Raw genomic sequence first — 18,811 nt, forward strand, 5'->3', positions numbered from 1 at the left:
ATGAAACAAATAATTTTTATTTGCCTGGAGGAGGGGTGTTGACAGCTCTTATTTGAAAAAAATATTTTAGTTATATTTCAAATACTACTTTGATGGGGTAAATATGACCAATAAAAACACTTCTACTAACACTAGGGAAAAAAGAGTATGTTTTAAAATGTTGCTCTAATACTGTCCTCAATAGCCACATCTCATACATTACAAAATTAGAAGCCAAAAAATAAAAAATGGTTTTCAGTTTCTGGGATACCACATTTCTCCAGGAATAATATTTAATTCCTCCACCCCTGATTTGTATATAAAGATGAGATATCAGTCATTTGGATATATCATTTACTTGTACCATAAGGTGAAGTCAAAACTCCCTCACACGTGCAGCCCCTAATGAAAGAGAGCCCCAACAAAATTCAGAGCCTCTAGATGATACTGCACGCAACAACAGCTCAAATAAACACTGATGTTTCAATCCTCTGTTCTCACTTTAAAAATATTTATACTTCCACCTACAAATACATCATGTCCTTTTACTACAGTGACAAAAATTCTAAAGCATGGAAAAACATCCACACCTGAGACAACTGAAAAAGTGTGTTACCCAAAGCAGTGATCACAGATTACTGAAATTAGCTCTACTTCATTCCTTTCATTCCAAATCTAGCAAGCAAGTCACATTAAATTGTTCTTTATAGCAAAGCATCTGATAAGACCATTTGAATATGCCTTCCTAGATCTTTCTTGGCTGTCTTCCCAGTGCCCAGATGACTCAAGAACTGACAGAGGCAGAGCATAACCTTTGTTCCAATAACTGGTTGACTGCATTTCTGAGGCTGAAAAAAGAAGAAAGAAAAAAAAATCACACTTTTAAAGTATTACACTTGATTACTAAAGTGAGAGACTAGAAATGGGAGGATAAAACTGAGCACAGGGACTTGGAAAGAAAAGAAACGAGGACAAGAGAACAAGCCTTAGGCGCAGGGAATTGCCTGTGTCAGCAGATAATCAGGCAGCAAACAGTCCAACACACAGACAGGGTCATGCTGTTATTTTATCGATGCTTAAATGCAGCATTACCAGCTTTGGCCATGTTTCCCTACTGCTCAGTTTTGTCTGCTTTGCTAGCAAGCCTTGAGCCTGCTGTGATAAACTGGATAAGAAGACAACAGTCAAGGGAATGTTATCCACAAGATATTGGCTGGCTAGGACAGAACGGGCTTTACTACCTTCCCCCAGAACTTGCTGACCACCTCACCTCCAGTTCACAGTGTGCAGCTGGTCTGTCACACACAAAGGATCTGTAGGGACACGGAAAATTTAGACTAATTCTGTCTCCTCCGTTCTTAGTCACTGAAAATATCTTCCTGGTGGAGCTGCGCAACCAGACTGTCCCCTACCCACAGTGTGAAGAGGAGCCCACTAACAAGTAAAACATTCCCCGTGATCCAGCTGGGGAATCTCCACAGAGATGATTCATAGTCAGGCGTGTTAAAAACTTTATCTCCGTTCCCTCTGTTCCTGCTGTCTCATCCACTGCGCCAAAACCTTTTTACAGCATCATGGATGTCATTGTACACGAGGAGAGTCTCCTCCTTTCTCCTGGAGACTGCTCTATTGTATCAGAGGACAACCTAACCCCACAGCTTGTGCTGGGCATAGCATTCAAAAATATGCCTTGGTTAAATGCATCCCAGTGCAGATCTCTAACAGGTTCATCCCCTTTGCATCAGATCAAGCGCTGTGTGGCAGTGACACCAAGCAAAACTGCTCAACAGACTGTGACTCGAGCAGAGATTTTACCTGAGGGCTACAATATTGGCCAACGTGAGCTCCTACCCTGCTATAGGTGGGCTGGATAACCAACACCTCCAGCTGCAGGAAGAAACAAATTGAGGCAAGACTGATGGAATGAACATGGCTTTATTAGCAAGGTCAGGTTGCACGTTAGTCCTGTCCTACTACACAACAAAAAAAAGCCATATGCCTGAGGAGCCACTGCAGTCCTTGGTCTCTTGAGACAAAAAGCAAAGCCCATGGCCATGGGACATCAGAACATTTAGTCAGCTCCAGGCTATGGCCTGGATTTTCAAAGCCAACAGTTCCACACCCACCTCATCTAAACGAGTGAAGGTTTGTCATGTTTCAATGAGGATCATTGTCATCGTGTGTGTGTGTGTGTGTGTGTGTGTGTGTGTGTGTGTGTGTGTGTGTGTGTGTGTGACTGTGATTGTGTTTTTTCTTTCCTCAGGCAATTTGCTGCTCCCTTGAACTCTGTCTAGGTCAGGGAGAGAGTCTCAATCACAGATCCTATTGCTGTTATTGTCACATCTCTTTCAGGCAGAGAATTGCTATCACACTCCTTTCACTAATGGAAAAAGTAGTCCTTTTCCTCCGGGTGTCTCTGAAAAAAATCTTTACTTTAAATTATCCTACAGGACCAAACACATGATCTTCTGTTTCTCTGTTTCCAAAAATTACGTTAGGGTGAAAGAAATTTATGTTACTGGAAGAAAATACAGGATACCAATGCCTGGTGCAAAAGACAGAGGGACTGAGCTTCAGTTCTGTCTCCTATGACAAACGAAATTGCAATAGATACCGATCTCAGGTTTCAAAGCACAGAGTTAACTCTTTCCTGTGTACTCTCCAAGTCTGCTTTGCAAGTTTTCCCTTCCCAGGAGCAGAGAATGGGAGCAGGCTCGGCCGTGCCGTTCCAGGAAGGGAACACGCGGTGGCACTGTGGCCTCTCGCTCCTCGCAGGGGTTTTCCTGGCGGAGAGGACTCGGTTCCCATTCCCTCGGCGGGGTCAAAGCGAACCAGAGGGAAGAGGACACGTGTAGAAACAATCCTGCTATTCTTGACTAACCTGCACTTACATATAACGCCCACAACCCTAGGATCCAAATGAAAAGGGGGAGGGAACCAAATTCTGAGTAAATGGCACTTCATTTTCTGTGTGGTCCTAGAGATTCACGCACATTATTTCTGTGTGTATTTAAGATGCTGTTTCACTTTTAAACTGAACACCTCATTTCCTCTAAGGTTCCTGCAACTGAAAATAATCTGTTTCCAGCATACAAACTCAGCTGTTTACTTAAGTCCTAACACGGTAATGGGGCAAGGGGAGGAGGGAAAAACAAGCTAAAGGAACAACTACCATAACTTTAATATAAATATTATTTGTGGGAAACTTCTGATGGAGAAAGGTTGCATGGTTTAGGCCAAGCACATCTGGTAAGAATAAGAAATAAGTCTTATAGGGAAATATCTGTTTTTCTGATCTGTTTGACTCCATCAGACACTGAGCTGAAAGCAAATATTTTTGTATGTGGTTCCTCATTCTTTAATCACCATGTGCATCATAATTAATTCTCTTTTTCAAAAATCTAATGAGTAAACATCCATCACAAGCTGCAATCTTTTCAAGGATAATCCCAAATATGTTGCTTTACATCTGCAAATGGCACTGCTAAAGTATTTCCCTCTCAAAGACTTGGGGCTTTTTTGTGTGTGTGTAATTCAGTCAAGAAGGGGTGTTAATCCAACATAAATCAACTTCAAGGAATTGCTATTGATGGGGCAATCAGTTACGTGGTATTTATTTATTTTCTTCAGTTAAGAAAAACTGAAGAAAAACTTAATTCATTTCTATTTCAGATGTTGGCTAAGCATTTTCTGAATTGCTGTGCAAGCAAAATTCTTTCTTTCTCCTCTCTCCCCCCCGCCCCCAACTTTCCAGTCAGCATTCACAAGAAGAGAAACCCAACTAAAAAATCGAATTAAAGATTTTAAAGTCAAGAAAAAACTGCCATTTCTTTTGCCACAGATATCACAAGCACAAATAAATGTATATACTTGCAAAATTAAGTTAATAACAATTCAAGAGTTCTTCCAACAGAGGCAATGCTGATGTGCCAAGAGCTTGTAAACCTCTGCATGGTGTCAGTGGCATTTGGGGATACCCTCAACAAGAGTATTTTCTAAATCTTTAATCCATTTCAAGCGTATTTTTTGTGTGAAACCAAATTGGTCTTGACTATAAAAACTATCCAGAATTCATGTTTGTGCTGGAGTTCGGCAACAGAGAAGAGAGTAGGGAAAAGGAGGAGGGGAGGAAATGTTTCACATTTTTTAAACTATTTTCTAATCTCCTCACTCATACTGCCTGAGAATGTAGTATCTATTGTTTACTGGAAATGCTTTTGTGACCATCTGTATGTCAGCAAAAGGGTCTAACAGAGTTTCTGACATAGTTAACATTCCTTTCTAGCTGTGATGTGTCTTCCCCATTGTTTTTCCTGCCTTATCCTGTCCATGCTTTCATTTTTTTTATCCTTGCACTTTTCAGTTACAATTATTTCCTGCCCATCATAGTTCTGCCAGTATTCATCAAGACTGTATGAATGACTGATGAAATGAACACAGCTTTATAACCCAGGTCAGGATGAAAGTTAGTCCTGTCCTAATACGCAACAGAAAAGCCACATGCCTGAGGAACCACTGCTATCTGCACTTCTGCCACATACCTCCAATTTCCTCTACACAAATTGCTGCTCCTCTTTTCCAGCTGGTACCCCCATAGCTCATCTCCAACCTTTCTGCTCCAATGTATAACCTTTCCCCATTTATAAGGGAGAAGGAGCGTGTCACTCAATTTCTCTTAACCAGTGAAACTACTCTCATGTATCACTAACATGACCTCTCCTGTGGAACACCACATTAGAACAAAAGGGAATTACATTAGTCAGTCCAAGTGATGAGAACGGCCAGAGCTGCTTCTCCCTCGTAGACAAAAAATTGGAAGAGAGGCAACAATTAAAAATCAGAAGCAAAGGGATTCTGAACTCCTAAGTATTGAGCTGGTTCCTCATTCCCATCCCGTGTTTTCTGAGAAGGTGCCCAGTTTCTTGTCACAGTGTAACCCAAGACAAGGATCACCCCGGTTTCTCCCAGCCGTCCTGTACCCTCACTGCTGTCTGAAGTTTGGTAAAAAACAAGATTCAACAGCTCATTTTGAGTCCTAGCATGTCTCTGAAATAGCAACACGTGAAGTTAAAAGCCACATTAATTTTCATTTGCTTTTAAGAAATATCGGGGTTTCCATCAAAATACCTACACTTAGTTTGGTGGAGATTTTTTTTTTTTTTTGGAATCGTGCAACCCTGGATTGCCTGCTTCTTTTTCTAAAGCCTACACTTTCCTTTGCCCAAGACATTGTATGTTCTCTTGTTCCTCCTCCTCCTTTCAGCCCATCGCGAGTAGAGTGTTTATTTAAGCAGTGACTCCAAGCTGTGTCCTGTGATAGAGAACTTCAGCCTTCCCCCGGCTCGCACTCCTCCCGTTGTACTTCAGGGGGTAAGAACCCGCTCGTGACGGCAGGGGCAGCGCCAGTCGGGGGTTTTCCAACCTTTAATTGAGCAATTCCCTCATCACCTCTTTACGACGGAGAGAAGGCAGTTTCGACTCATCTCTCTGCAATCCCTCAAGGCAGCCTGAAAAAAAAACCCACAGAGCAGGAAAACTTCCCAAACCAGCATCCCTAATACCCACTCTCGCATCACAGTCCCACCTGAAAGTTTGATCTGCGCAGCACGGGCCGCTGCACTTAAAGCATCTTCGATTTCCAGGTTGAAACTTACGTACACATGCACAAAATGCCTAAGTGTGTAAAAACATAGAAGCATCTTAAATATATGACATAACACAGGGCATCTATGAGGGACGGTACATGAAGACAGCGCACATTTAATACGTTTAAAACGCCTGCATGTGTTTGTTCTCGGTGGGGGGCGTGGGGAGGGGGGAAGGTGGCCGATCCCCCGGCGAGAGCGGGACGTGGCGTCAGAGCCACATACACACACACAAACTCACACACACACACGCAGACTCTCACACACAGACTCCACACACACAGACACACAGACACACAGACTCACACACACACAGAGACACACAGACTCACACACACACACAGACACACACACTCACACAGACAGACACACACACACACACACACACTCACACAGACACACACACACACACAGACACACACACAGACTCACACACACACACAGATTCACACACACACACAGATTCACACACACACACAGATTCACATACACAGACTCACACACACACACAGACTCACACACACACACAGACTCACACACACACACAGACTCACACACACACAGATTCACACACACACAGAGATTCACACACACAGACACACGCACACACACACGCAGACTCACTCACACACACACACTCACACACACACCCGGCCGCTCCGGGACCCCCCCAGGGCGAGGACAAGGACAGGCAGCTGTTGCTGGAGGCGGCGGCCGCGCCCCGCTGGGCTGGGCTGGGCTGGGCTGGGCGGCCACGCCGGACCCTTTCACCCCGGCGGGCAGGGCAGGGGAGGGGAATAGCGGAGAGGGGACGGGGAAAGGGAGGGAAGGGGCGGAGCGGGGCGCGGGCCGTGCCTGGCACCTGTGCGGCGGGCGGGGCGGCCCCGGGGCGGTGCTGGGTGCGGCGGGGCCCCGGCGCTGCGGGAGCGGCGGCCGCGCAACAGGTTATCGGAGAGGAGCGGGATCGGAGCCCATCGGAGCCCGGCGGTGCCCATGGCCGGCCGCGGCCCCGCCGCCGAGCAGGGCTACATCCGCACCGTGCTGGGCCAGCAGATCCTGGGGGAGCTGGACAGCTCCAGCCTGGCGCTGCCCTCCGAGGACCGGCTCAAGCTCTCGGGCGACCGCGCCGGGGAGGAGAAGGCGCTGCGGATCCACCGGCAGGTCCAGCAGACGCTGGCCAGGAAGAGCCGGGGCTCGCTGTACAATGGTGAGTGGCCGCCCCGGCCCCTCGGGGCTCTCCGGTGGGAGCGGCGGCGGGAACACGGGAAGGGGTCCCGGGAGTCCGGGGTGGGACCCGGGATGTCCGCGGGCAGCCGCAGCTGCTTCGCGGCCCCGGGAGGTGCGGACTGCTCGGGACAGCCGGTGCCGGTCACAGGCCGTGACCGGGTATCAAAAAAAAAGCGAATCTGTCTCCTCTTCCCGTTCTCTTTTCCCACCCCAGTGAGTCAGAAGTTTCTCCCTCCCAAACTCTCGCCGTAACTCGGTGCGTGGTGGGGCCGCTCTCGGCTCTCCGCTGCCCAGGAGGGGGAGGAGTTGAGGGGAAATTCTTCTAATCCAGCGACCGCTTAATGTGCTTATTTTAATGCTTTTATCTTTACCCACCGGTCCTGTTTGCTAAATAAAATGGGAAGAAATGTAGGAAATGCTTTGCCTTGTTTAACCGTGAAATTCAAACAAACAAACAAAACTAAAAGGAAGTTTGGAAAACTAGCTCTGAGAAAGGCATGAATGGGAAACACAGAGCAGTAGTGCTATCAGACATTATTTACCCGGTTCTTTGACATACATGATACAAATTGACGTCAATCACTCCGTGCTTCTAAGATCCTGTAGGCAGAAGGCCAGACCTAATCAGTAAAGTCTGCAGTCACACCTTGTGCCCCATCCAGGGCCCGATCACAGCATCAGGCACCTACAGGGTGACTCTCAGGTGCTGAGGGTTAAAGGCAAGCTGCCCGAGGGGCTTAGTCTTAACTATTAATGACAACTTTTTATACTATGAAACCTTAATCTTGTTTTTAAAATATGAAGATATGACTGACTTACGGGCTACATACCCTGTTGCTCAGTTATCCTCAAAGAAGCTGTCACCTTTCATTTGCTAAAAGCTGTGAGACGAAGGTCTTTATGTTTCACTCATCTATTCCTGTCAGGCAGAGGAATGTTTTCTTGTTCTTTGTCTGGCCTCTATCTAAAAAACACTTCATGGCAAAAAAAAGCACACATTGCAGACGGGGACATAGTCTGCTCATAAAAATCAGGTATACAACTCACATAAACAGATACACACAGCTGTGCAATGTGCAGATACACGTCCAAGTCCCTAGCTTGGCTGCTGTCATTTAAATATGTTTTCTAAACGCTCTTAGAGTAACTTAATTTCTTTTCCTCTCAACAGAGAGCCTGCAAAAAGCTTTTTAAGCACTAGTTTATAAATTATATGGTGTCATGAACCTGAGCTCATGTCTCTAAACCATGCATAAAACTATGAAGACAGAGTTCCCATCCTCCCAAGTCATCTTGACTTCTCTGGAATACATTAACAGACCTGATGTATTTGGGGATAGTTATCCTAGTTTGCTTTGTTTTTCTAAAGGTCAAGTATTTGAACCCCTTGCATTTCTGAGACACCAAAACTTTCAAACTTCAGGATCAGGAGTGGCAAATGCCGTGTCTGTAACGTGTTTTGTTCATGCATAAAATGAACTTTTCGTATTTCAGATGTATTCCTGTGCCCAACTCACTGTACGCTTTTTAGTCCTACTGCAAAACTGAGAAAAAGTAAATTAAACCGGAATGCATTCCATGAATATATACGTATATATATATGTACCTCTATGTATATTTTAAATATATATGTGAATCAAATGCCTATCTTGAATTTAATATGTTTACTTTCCTGAAAAATATACATATATGTAGATACGTGTCCCAATGTGCTTTCTGTATAGACTTGCTCAAACATTGGCTATGCTTTGAGAAACATTTCAATTCTTATATGTAGGGTACTTTTAAAATTTTTTAAAAAAAAATATGACCTCTTTTACATGCAAAAGCATCACTTTCTCTGAATTATAACCTTTCTCTGGATACATTCACCAAGGGCCCCATATTGTTTGCAGTTTCAGGGAAGACTTACAAAGGGTTAGAGGGAGCAGGAGCAGGCCCCTGTGATATAACTGTCCTATCTGCAGGAGTATTTCAGACTCTGTTCAGCAAGGTACTTAATGCATACCTCACCACAGTATTCACATACATGCCTAAAATTAGACAAGCACATAACCACTGGGTATGAAAAATCAGTGGTAGAAAAGGTCTTGCCCAGTGTCATCACTGCACACCCATTTTCTACTGACTGTACTGGAAACTTTGAAGCCGCAAGAAGTAGTTTGCCAGGCAGCATAATTTCTCCTTAGAATTTCAACTTACAGGTGTCTTAATAGCCTTCAGCTTTACCTTTAAATGGAAAAACATCTTTTTGCCTCCTACCCTCATATTGTTTGCTGTTTCATGCCCTTTTCCCCCCTTTGGAGTGTGTATTTCTTTTTTATAATAGAAATTCAGTCATCCTTGGATTTGAGGATTCCACCTGCTGCCAAATGATTGAAGTTACCTATGACCTCAACTCTTTTCAAGACATTGTCAAACATTGTTAACAGCTTTTCAAGCCGTTTAACAACAGCTGCAACTTTTCTAATTCATCCATTCCCAAACCTTTATAAATTAAAGATTATGCTACCCTTAGAAGTTTTGAATAACTAAAGCAGTCATATCAAATTTCTGGATGCTATTTAAGGATGGAAATGGACTGCTAGGTAGTTCTGCCTTATCAAAGAAAAATAGCATTCAGAATCATATACTTTGGTTACTGGTGTTTTTCAGCTTGCCTATGATGCAGCACTTGACTATTTTATGTACATTTTAGGAATCTATTAGACTTTTTTCTGTTTATGAGTCCACTTGCCTCTGATCTTGTTCCATTTGGATTTTGATAGGCTTTTTAAACCATCCTAATTAGTTCCTCGCTCTAAAAAATGAGGGCAGAATTGAGTAATATATCATACAAAATCAAACATCCTGATGAACTGCTGGCCGTGGTGTGATTCTTTCCCTTAACACAGTTTTATAAACACAGTGTGTTTATAAAAAAAAAAACAAAACCAAAACCCCAAACCAGAATTCAAACTTATGAGATTTCTCAATAAAAAAACATCAGATACAAGACTGTTAAAATCAGACCCTTATTTATTCCTCACAATTCTTTATTTCTAAAATTCTGAGTAGTATTTTCTTGTTAGACCTGCTTTTGGCGGGCTGGGGCACTTTTTTGTCCTTAGGCTTCTATTTTGCAGAATGCTGACTGTGATGACTGCTTTGTAGCAATTTTCTGTTTATATCTTTGTGGGTTAAGGACGTAGAAGAAAATTCCTCATTGATGACTTTCAATTTTTGTTGGTTTTATTAAATTCCTCGCCTCTGGTTCCTGAGCCAGAATAAATCTTTTTCTTAAATTTGAGCATTTGTGTAAATGTACTGACCAGCACAAAATATTAGAAAAACTCCTCTGGGACCAGTCATGTGCTGGCAGAGTGATGAAGAAGCACAATCAAAAAAGAGGGCTCTGTGATCTCTGGATGAAGTGATTCAATGAATTTTTTGATGTGCCATTGTTAAATGTCACCATCTTAGTCTATCATGAGTGCTGAAGTATAAAAAAAGGATTAAAAGGTGACAGTCCAGAAGCACTGAGGAGTCTCTGCTGGGGATATGATCACCCACCTGCCCTGGGCAAGAGTGGACAGTGAACACACAGCAGGTGGGCCCTTGGGTACATGAAAGTATCACAGTCCTTGATAGACTTGTGTGTCCAGGGTACAGCTACACTGATGACTGCAGTGGGAGGTTTGAAGCCAAAATTTGACTTTGATGGTAACCATTTGAACACAAAAGCGCTGAAAAAGACTCACAGCTGAGAGTTACCACTGTACATGATTTCAGGGGAATTTGATACACTGAGCTTCTTAATGGAGGATAATTGTCTTGTTCTTATATCATATATCTTAGAGATGCCTCTTGTCATAATTGTTTTTGAAAGCAGAGCAAACAGCAGGTTGATCTGTCAGCAGCCACGGGCAGTGATTGCTGGGGAGAAATTTCCAAGGCCTTTGGAGTTGTTGGGCTTGTCACATCCAGGGGGACAAAGAGCCTCTGTGAAGACAGATGGGATTTTTGCTCAGTCATCTGTACTGTCTCCCTCCTGATAGTGTAATTATTTTTTCCAGTCTTAAAATTTTGTCATAACTGTTGTGATATCAGGTGATTTTTGTGCAGCTTTTATTTTAGCCTTGGTGAAGAGCAAAGGGGTTTAAGTTTCTTCCTCCACTGACCACATCCAAAGTGTTCCTGGGCTATTTCAGTTCATATTGACAGGGGAGAGGGGAGACTGTGATAAATGGTTCCACTCAGTTGCCCACACATGGGTGTCTGGTGTTGTCTGAGATGCCTGAGTTTTCTAAAATATCCTTATGGGTTGACAGACATGATGCAGGGCCTGTAGGAAACCCATTTTTTTTCTTGACTGGCTGCTGGAAACCAAGTGTGGTATCCTATGGCCTCTCAAATAGTGATTGTCCCCTGTGGATGAGCATGGTGTGCATATTTTCTGGAGAGAGTTGAGACTTTAAAACACTGAGTATCACAACTAGAAAATACTGATTCTTACAGTATGTGAGACCATAATATAATTTTTTTAAAAAAAATCTTTCATGGCTTTTTTAGGAGAAAAAACAATAAAAACAGTACCCAGAGTATGTAAGGACAGCATAATGATTTCTGAATATATGTAATACTGAGCAACCCTGCAAGGTGGGAAATACATGTAGATTTTTGTAGTGTGGTGAAAATAATCTAAAGGAGTCCTTCCTGGCAGAAGCAAGTTTTGATCAGGTCACTTATTCTGCACCTCATGGAAAGACACAGCATTTCTGTTACCACTTTTTCCTTTAACACACTGACTTGTGGCACAAGTAAAGAGCTCACAGTAAAAAGACATGCATTTTATGTCTGCCTAATAAATCTACAGGTAAGAGTCTGGCAAAATAATTTACCAGTGTGGTAAGAGCAAGCAAGAGATAACTGCAAATGCGAAGTGAAATTCCATAAATTGACATATACTGTGTTTGTCTGTGAAAGAGAAAAATTTTTACTGATGGATATTTTCACAGAGAGACTGAAGGTTAAAAAAGAGGACTAGTTGAAGATAACTGCATGTTACAATTTCTATTTGACTGCATTTTGCTTTTGCAAAGAGGGAACTGTTAGATGTGTAGTTTATCCTTGCTAATTCATGGATGGCCTTGTTATTTTTATCTTCTCCTCTTCTTTGTATTATTAGTAAAGGCAAGTTTAGAGTTGCCTAAAATATGCAAAAATTACTTGTTCAAAGGGTCATTGTGCCCTAACTAGATAAATAACTGGGAGTACTTTCTCACTAAGTGTAGTAAACAGGACAAAAAATACTAACTGTAAAGAAACAGAAATTTGTATTATTTATTTCATGGAAGTACTTTACTATGCAGCAATGGAGAAAGTGAATCTTTAAAAAAGCAGGCACAGGGGATAGGCTAAGATAGACTCTTATTGGACACTTGAAATAGTACATTGTGTCTCATATGACACAAATGAGAGATTTATAGGAATATGTAGATTTTGGATGTTGGTGTACATAGCCAAAATTTTTTGCAGTATAAGAGAACAGTTTCCTCTTACTGATTTCTCATGTACTCGGGTAACCCTTGGGCTCTGGTAACCTTGTAATGTCACAAAGGAATTATTACAATCCAAATCATGAGTTTGACCAAGCTGCATCATTCCACTCTCATGACGCAAAGTTACTGTGAATGTGTCTTAACAAATCACCCAATACGTGTTTAAATCTGCCTCGTGTGGCCAAAATGAAAAAATTGGAAAGTATGATTAAATAAGCAAAATAACTGCAAAATATGATTGAATTAGGCCTCAAATTATTGCAGTCTGCCATTATATTGTATTGTATTATACTATATTATAGGATACACAAATTTGGACTTGCCCAGGTAGCTACGTGCTAGGGAGAATTATTCATAAGTTATTGTGGTTACCTGAGTTTATTTTCATCCTTGTTGAGTCCTTTGCTAACTGCAGACACTAAGGACAAAATGTACAGATGTGCTGAGCTTCCTGGGGTTGTGCACCTAAAGAAACCCAGAATCTAACTGCATGCATTGGAGACCTCAGCTCTGGCACACATACACCAGGTGCTTTCAAACACCCCAAAAGCCACTTGCTGGTAGGTTTTTGGCACCTGAATTCCCATAGGCACAGGTCTCCTGCTATTTAAAAGAAGCAGAGACTTCAGCTGTTTGGTCCAGTTAATGATTCATTCCTTAGATTTCTTTTCTGCAGTATCTCAGGTAATACCTGCTATTTTGAAAATTGATGTTAACTTCTTTATTGACCACTGCTATCTGTTCAGCCCAAGCTTCTGCAGCACACACTGGCCCCATTTATGACTGATTTGAGGTATATCTTGCTTTCAACTTCGGTTTCACCTCCTTAAATCTGTGTTAATTATATTCCTACATGCAGATTCTCACGGTAGCATGGAAATCTCATGGATAATTATATCAGCAGTATCTGTTGCTTTAAAAGTTTTCATTAATAGGAGCACTTGTTCTTTGAAAATGCACTGTATTAGTGAAAAAAAGAAACAGCCTGAAGTTTTTGGTTGGTTTGTTTGCGGTTTTAATGAAAGAAATAATCCCCATGTGCTGCTTTATTTTCAAAGCTGGGTCATGGAAGAAAAGAATCAGAGCAGATACACTGTGGATCTTCTACATTATTCGGAAGCTTAGTGAACCTTTCAGTTGCAGATTTGAAGCATCAATGAACAACCCAACTTTACAGCATCATATGCCATGTGCCTCCATGAGCCATAGAATTTGTTAGTGGACTCTTTGTCCTCTTTGGATGAAGCACTGAGAAGATTATATAAAATATATAGGGAACTGAAAAAAAGGCCTGTGTCCCCAGGAAGCTTTGCTTAGCCATGTTTTGAATGTGATGCACCAAATGCAAACACCTTCCCGTTGTTTCCCTGTTCAATGTCCAGCTTATATATATATCAATGGCAGTGCACACTGCTGCGTTTCCCTAGTACTGTATCTCCTCCTCTGTAACAATACCATGTTTTGTTAAAATCTTACTAATATCAGTCTTTGGTTACAGGCAGCTTGCACCGTGCATCCAGTGTTCCAGAGCGTGTCTATAACATGGGGATTACTGAAAATGATTTTGCACCAAGAACTCCCTATAGTTTCTCATATTACCAGTCAAGCCAGGTGAGGAAGATGATGAATGGAAAGAAATATATCATGTGCACAGTTTATTCATTTTGTTACCACAAATAGTAGCATTTAGATGGTGTTACAAGGTTTGGTTGCTTATTTGTTTTCTTTTTGAAACCTGATTTCTAGAAAATGAGGTTTTTACAACTGAAATCTCCTAATGTTTTACCCCACTTCCAGTGACTTCGGAGCCTAGTGGCCAGATTAAACTCAGTTGTACAGACAGGCTGTTTGCAACCCTGTTGGTTTTGTGGGAATGGGCATCAGGTTAGAAAATGAAAAATCCTATTAACACTCCACTAAGGCAAAGGCTGTGACAAGTTTATCCATCCCACCAGGTAGCAGTTCAATCAGCACATCCATAACTCAGAGCAGCTAGAGGCCATGCTGCCCTGTTGAACAGAATTAAGCATGCAAACCCAAAGGAAAACAGGTTGCTTTAGTTTCACAAAGACAGGTAGAGTGTTCCTTATAATTTAAAATACTATTGTTGTAACCCCTTTTAGCATTACAAGAATTTCAGCAGTACAGTCCTTGCAGTACAATGGTGTTTCTAAACCATCTAATCATAAGTTCTCCTATTGTTTTGACCAGCTTTTCTTGGGTTCATGGCCTGAATGAACAAATAATTGGTTTTCTGCAGGGTTTGTGACAAAGGTTATAACTGGTGTGAACCTATTTGAGGGAGCAACCATGTGACTGGGAAATCAACACAGCTCAATAGCATCACTGCTGCATGATCAACATTAGTCAACTGAAAGCAATTCGGCTTGAGAACAGAAATATTTATTTAATAAATAACTGTATATGGAGAGGGCAATTCTTTCTTAGTTTTAGATTACTAAGAATAGCTTATTGTAGTCGAAAGAAACAGCCCAGCTTCTGAACAGCCAATGAAGCAGCTCTGGCTCTGTATGGGGAGAGTTAGAACTATTTACTTAAACATATTTCTTTCTGTGTCCTCCTCTCTGCTCTTCTCACTTACTCTCCAGTCCATAATATTTTATGTGAATTCATTCCTTTTTAAAGAGAGCAACAAGAGGAAAACTGGAGGTGACATAGGAATCAGAAGAAAATAATACAGTTTTCCTGAGGGGGGAACAGGGGGTGGGGGGGAAGAGAGAGACTATTTGTCCTGTGTGAAAGCTGGAAAAAGCCACAAGGTCTAGTATTTCACAAAAGCATTAATCTCCTTATCCCCAAACAAAAGTTAAAGATATCCTTGCAAAACTTCTGTAGAATAAACAGATATAGCCAATGATTCTTGCCTCAACCTACCAGTTCCTGTAACCTTTACTCCTTTTGTGAGTCAATTATCATCCTCAGGATCTCCTCAACAGTGAAATTAGGGGATTTCAGTCTGGCAGCTATCTGCTGAGCACTGTTCCTTCAATTAGTAGTTTGTATAAACTCCTCAGTTTACCTTAAAAAAATGCCTTTAATATTGCAAAACTTTATTACAACATGAAAATGGAATATATGGGGCTTTGATTTTTAAAAAAACATGATTCCTCTATTTCAAAGCCAGATAGTGTTCCAAGTTGATCTACTTGTGGAAGGTTTGAATCGAGTATGGTGTCCAATATGGAGCACAAGAAAAAGGTAGAAAATTTGGAGATACTCAAATGGCATCTAAACAGTAAAAATCTTGAAGATACATCCTACAAAGAAAGGCTGGAGGAAGTGGATTTGTTGACTTTAGAAAAGAGAAAATTATAAAGCAAGATGATGTTCCATTACAGTCTGTGCCCATTAGGCACAGGAAGAGAAAAATCATCTAAAATTGCAACTGTAGAATTAGGGAAATCATTGAAATGGTGAAATGGTCATTTTGGTTTGCTTGAAATGTTATATAATCTCCTCCATTTTTAAGAGGCTAAACAAACAGGGTAAGGACTATCTCTTTTTACTAGACCCTACCACAAAGTGAACAGGAGTGCTAAAAAACCTTATATTAATAAGGTTGATATCAATATGCAGACACTTTAGTATATTTTTAATATCTGACTGATTCATTTTCTTTTGTATGTTGGACAGCCTTGAATTTAGTTTTAGTAGCAGATGTTGGTGTTAATACCCAAGGAGTTTCAAACTGAAAAATGTCCATTAATAATCAAACTGTTCACTGCCAGGAATAATTGGCTTATGCAACTATTTTGAGTTCATAACTGAAGATTAGGTGCCTTAGACTGTACTTCTTCCTGCCTTCATGAGGCAGGTAAAAGAAGTGTTGCAGAATCCCATTTAACACACAACTTCGGTGATGTTCACATTTTGTTTTCTGATTCTGAAAGCGGAGTGTAAAATTTTTATCTTTACCTTTTTGTTTTGGCTTCTTTGCTATCAATCCTAAGTGCTGTGATCTTACTGTGACTCCTGTTCCTCTGTGCACCCTTGAGCAGGTTGCCTCACCGTCCTCTTATACAAATGGCTGGGGGACCAGGATTGCTTACAGGACAATGGAAGAGGGAGCTCAAAGGCAACCTCTGAAGAGACTGGAGGTTTCACCCCAACGAAATCCAGAAAGACTGGCATATGTGTCCAATAGTTTTCACTATGATGGAGGAATTTCACCTGGATTCTCTATGAGGCATGGAGATATCGGGAGATCAAGTGGGACTGTCCCACCGAGATACGCTCGGTCTGAGATTGTTGGTTACACTCTTCGTGATTCGGTGAACAGGGGACGCTCTTTTAAGAGACACTCCCGCATGGGGGCTGTCAATGATGTTGCCCTGGATGGTGTCTACCCCAACCCCACTGTACCTCTGTACCACCAAACAGGCAACAGTCGCAGTATGACCAACCTTTTGGAGAAAGAAAACTACCTGACCTCGGGCAGCGCCATGGGACAAGTGAGATCACCAACTGCTGCCCGTCTGGGGTCTCAGAACAGGCAGTCTGTAAGGTCCAGCTTCTACCAAACCACTTTCAGAAATGCACAGACCAGGAGGGAAGTTTCCCAGCCAGCTTCAATAGCCAGTGTCACTGCAGAAACAGATGGGAAGAGGATGCCATTGACAGCTGCTGTGGCTGCGGCAGGGAGAAATGGTTTCCTGCAGAGTGAACAAGTCACCATCAATGGATCTCAGCTAGGGTAAGCATGATGCAGGACCTGCTTTGTTTCTGGGGTGTCACAGCTGAAAGGAACATGTTTGTTTAAAAAGAGAAAGTAAACTGACAGCTCATGGTTCAGCAGCCAACACAGTGTACAAAATATCAGTGCAGGGGATACAGAAAGATTTGTTTTTAAAAATCCTCTTCTAGTGCAACAGAGGAAAGGGAGAAAAAATGTGTAAGTATGTACATATTGCAGGATCCACACCTCCTGCCTAGGTTTGGGACTCTCTTTTGCCAAGAGTTAATCAATTTTATAACACTGTAAGTAGTCACTGAGTAATTTACAACCTAAGTCACAGTACACAGTATAGTATTGGCACATTTTGTGCTCATAGAAGACCAGAGTATATCGTGGTTCTCACAAGAATAGGTCAGAAATCTACCCGTGAAGCAGCTTTTGGCAGATTTACACTTTCTGGTTAGAAATCCTTCATGGTTTCAAGGATACTTTTCAGTATTAACCTCAATTAAAACACAAGCAGAAATTTCTCTGAGCTCTGTAGCACCATTCATCCCTAGAACAATACCCCAGAGCTTCTCACAACCATGAGATCCTACATGCTCTGAGGGCACTATCTTGATTCAAAGCCCTGTTAGATCCGTGCCAGAAAGTCAAAAGTCTGCCCCCAGACTTCAGGAAAATTGTTTGAAGTTCTGGAATTTCTTTTCTGCCAACATCACTCCCCCTGCCCCCACTGAAATTCCTTTCCAGAGAAGATTTCAGAATGTCTAAAATCAGTTTCATTTTCAAAAAAGAAAGTTTATCAGTTCTGAAATTCCACTCAGAGGTGAATATTTTTTCATTTTAGAATAATTCTGAATGTTTCTAGAGCTGTTAAGGTTCAATAGACAGAACAAGCCACTTGGTATACAGATGATGGTTACTTGCACTGTCTATTCTGGTTTCTATTGTTGTTTCATAATCCAAATGAGATCCTAAAATTTCTTATTTAAGTTAATCATAGTGTAATTTGCAACAGTGTTATTAAGAAATGACTCTTTTCCCATAACTGCATAGTGGTTAAGCTCATTTTTCTGAAGACTACCTTTCTTCTTTTTCTGAATTTGTTACTGTGTGAGATGAGGCATCATCTGGTATCATTGATGAGGTATTTTCTGTTGACAACTACATGTTATGTGTTATGATAAGATTTACAAACTTATATAGTATTGTGCCCACTTCTGGCCTGGATTGAAATTTTCACTGCTGGGAAATGCAGGAGTTAAGAGATCTGAGATTAATGATGTGACTTGTAACTATTCAGTCTTTACAGCAAGTCCAGAAAAAACATCTGAGAGCTCACAATAGCTAAAGATTTGAGAGTAGTATTGTTGAAAATAGGTACCTGGGAGGACTTCATTTCTCAGTAAGACAATTTACAGACAGGCATGTATCCCATTGATAATAATTTACTTAACTTTTGGCACGTTCTTGAATGCATTTCTGAGCAACAACCAGCAATTTTTGTCTTTAATTACATTTAGGAGCAATTTTGGTTTTTCTTTTGCAGGTGCAGACACTGGAGTCTGGTTGTCTGCCTGTACAAACATCAACCAAAGTATTTTTCATACCTGCAGATGTAAAATCTCTTTTCAGTCATTGTGCAAGTGACTTGATTGAGACCATGTTGAACTCAGCTGGGAGATTTGTGGCCTATTGGCAATCTTTTGACAGCACAGTTT

The 18,811-nt window shown here is 41.6% G+C and overlaps 1 protein-coding gene across 1 annotated transcript in view; it reads left to right on the forward strand.

Annotated features, from left to right (window-relative positions):
- Positions 1-6,506: 6,506 nt before the first annotated feature.
- Positions 6,507-18,811, forward strand: part of PKP2 (plakophilin 2) — a 40,314-nt gene continuing 28,009 nt past the window's right edge. The window contains exons 1-3 of the mRNA XM_032689364.1: positions 6,507-6,831; positions 13,890-14,002; positions 16,411-17,105. Coding sequence (XP_032545255.1) covers positions 6,618-6,831; positions 13,890-14,002; positions 16,411-17,105 — 1,022 coding nt within the window. The 5' untranslated portion in view covers positions 6,507-6,617. The remainder of the gene's footprint in view (positions 6,832-13,889; positions 14,003-16,410; positions 17,106-18,811) is intronic.

The sequence above is a fragment of the Chiroxiphia lanceolata genome, chromosome 5, assembly GCF_009829145.1.
Source record: "Chiroxiphia lanceolata isolate bChiLan1 chromosome 5, bChiLan1.pri, whole genome shotgun sequence".
NCBI lineage: Eukaryota > Metazoa > Chordata > Aves > Passeriformes > Pipridae > Chiroxiphia > Chiroxiphia lanceolata.